The sequence below is a fragment of the Austrofundulus limnaeus genome, unplaced genomic scaffold (assembly GCF_001266775.1).
Source record: "Austrofundulus limnaeus strain Quisiro unplaced genomic scaffold, Austrofundulus_limnaeus-1.0 Scaffold1419, whole genome shotgun sequence".
Classification (NCBI taxonomy): domain Eukaryota; kingdom Metazoa; phylum Chordata; class Actinopteri; order Cyprinodontiformes; family Rivulidae; genus Austrofundulus; species Austrofundulus limnaeus.
Window position 1 is genome coordinate 50,053 of NW_013953821.1, and position 2,768 is coordinate 52,820.

Genomic DNA, 2,768 nt, shown 5'->3' on the forward strand with positions numbered 1-2,768 from the left:
TAATAAAGAGAAAAACAAAAACAATAGTGTGAATGCCTAATGGCATTCACACAGTAACAAGAAAAATAATAATAATAAAGAGAAAAACAAAAACAATAGTGTGAATGCCTAATGGCATTCACACAATAATAATAAAGAGAAAAACAAAAACAATAGTGTGAATGCCTAATGGCATTCACACAATAATAATAAAGAGAAAAACAAAAACAATAGTGTGAATGCCTAATGGCATTCACACTTGCATTTTCGTAGGAAATGCAAATTCTCTAGTTACAATTCAAACAGAACAGCCTATTGTCAATATGATTATGGAGTGTGATTTATTTTCAACTCAAAATATCTTCAAACTAATGAAATATAAAGTTATTAGTGAAGAAAATCCGTCTGGATAACAGCAGACTGACTGATCGTAAAATATACGACAGGTCTGGACCACACATGGATTTTGTTCGTATCTGAAGAAAATCTTAGAATACAAAAACATTGGTGAATGCCACAAATTCTCCTAAATCACTCGTACGCACAACTTAAGAACAAATCTTTGCGTGCGAACGGTTCTTGCATGAGGCCCATTGTTTAGAAACATGCCTCACAGCAAGAAGGTTCTGGGTTTGATCCCTGATTTGGACACATGGTCTCTGTGTGTGGAGTTTACATGTTCTCCTTTGGATTCAGTATTGTTCCAGGTCCCACACAAAGACCGAAAAAAATGCATAAACAAAACAAAAAAGGCCAACTGAAATTAGAAATGTCTAGTGAAATATAAAAAAGAGGCAGAATGCTATCTAACAGCAAAAAATATACTGGTCACTAAAAACGGACAAAAAGAAAAAACTATTTTAGGCGAATAACCCTCTGTAAGATACCTCTGCACACACATCCAACACACACTAGCTGCTTTAACTGGAGCACATGTCTGCAGAGGAAGAAGGAATCAGTAAGAAAGCTGTGGGGAACATTCACACTTAGCATATCTCCAATTGCTAATAAAAATAAAACCCCAGTGAGTTGATTATAGGTGATGATCCTCGTTTGGGGTAATTTTCTTTTTCCTCCTTTTTTATTATCAAAGAACAGAATAATCAAAACAAAGTGCAGCATTTTTTCCTTCTGAACCAGGTGACAATCCTGAACATGCTGACGTTAAATCACCATCAAGTGGCTTGTAGATAGACCAAATGTTCTATCTGCAGCCTGTTCAATTATACTCTCAAATCAAAGCAGAACTTAATCAAGAGCTCCATCTCATTAGAGTTGAGAACATGTCTTGTCTCCTCGCTGACGGAGGACAGATTTCTTTCATCTTCTCCAAATCTGCAATCATGCCACTGAGCAGCTTCATTGAATTATGAGGAACCTGGTCAGCTCCCAGCAGCTAACACTGTAGGTCAGTGGCAGATGCTGGTCTTTCAAGAAGAGGAAGCTCAATTTCAGCCAACATCATAAAATGTGTCGGTTTATAAATTCTACCCTCCGTTCCTTTCCAAGAAAATGATCTGTGACCCTGTCACAGATATATATATATATATAGTTTTATTCATTTCATTAAAAAACATTACATGAAACAAAACAATACATATACAATGAAATGAAAGGTAGCAGAAGAAAAATATCTTATGATATCTGCTCCTATTCAAAAAAATATAAATTTCAAACTATAATAAACCAAATAATAAAACAAAACAAAAAATTCAACTCCTCAAACAGTGACTCGTACAAATACAAATTAAACAATTTCATATTTTTTAACAATTTTGCTTTGATCGTTTTTTTAAAGGAATTAATTGATCCAATGCTTTTATAATCATTTTCCAGATTATTCCATAGTTTTATACCTTTGACTGGAGTGCATCTGTCCTTCAGATTAGTTCTGATTTTCGGTTTAACATTTGTAATCCCTGCAAATTATAGCAGCTTTCCCTCTTAACAAAATTAGATTGGATGTTTGAAGGTAACACATATTTAAGAGCTTTATATATAACCTGCAGAATATGATAATTAACCAGCTCATCAAATTTTAATCATTTTAATTGATGAAACAATTTATTAGATGGGTGATAGTTATGCTTCTTGTGATAATTCTTATGGCTCTTTTTGTAAAATAAAAATAGGATTAGTAATTATTTTACGTGCATTTCCCCAAACTTTTATACAATAAATCAAATGTGGAACAATTGTTTCATTATATGATATAAATAGTGCTTTATCATTAAATAACTCTTTAAATTTTTACAGTACTGCAGTAGTATATTCTTCGTCCCGTCTCTCCAGAGTCTTCCTCACAGTTTGGGGAGTTGTGACTCTGATCTGTGGAGCCTTCATCTTCTGTCAGAGCACCACGGTGGCCGTGCTGCAGCTCCTGGGAAAGATCTGACTCCTCCTCCTCCTCCTCCTCCTCCTCCTTCATGTTGGTTTTTGTCATGAACTCGTTTTTTCTCCTCCTGTGGTGAGTTTTGTCTCCGGAGTGAAAACAGCCAGAAAAACTCAGGTTTTTGTCTGGTTTTACTGGCTGCAGCTGCACTGCTTGTTTGTTTTTAGTCTGAGGAGGGAAACCCACTGTTTGCATCTTTGTGTGTAAATTTGAAAAACAAAAGAAACTGTTTATTGGTTTAAAAGAAATAAAATTGTCTTAAAGAAAAGACAATAAAACGTTTTTTTTTTTTGATAAACTGGTTGTAAAACGTCCCTCTGTTTGAACAGAAAAGTATATTTTATTCATTTCAGCCATGAATTATATTTATTATTTGTAATAATTTTACAGTTTAAAG

General features: G+C 34.1%; 1 protein-coding gene across 2 annotated transcripts in view; it reads left to right on the forward strand.

The window, feature by feature from the left end:
• LOC106535341 (putative sodium-coupled neutral amino acid transporter 8) overlaps positions 1-2,597 on the forward strand; it is a 9,967-nt gene extending 7,370 nt beyond the window's left edge. For both annotated transcript variants that reach the window (XM_014032329.1, XM_014032330.1), the window contains one exon: positions 2,272-2,597. In XM_014032329.1, the coding sequence (XP_013887783.1) occupies positions 2,272-2,424 (153 nt within the window). In that variant the 3' untranslated portion in view covers positions 2,425-2,597. The remainder of the gene's footprint in view (positions 1-2,271) is intronic.
• Positions 2,598-2,768: the final 171 nt, after the last annotated feature.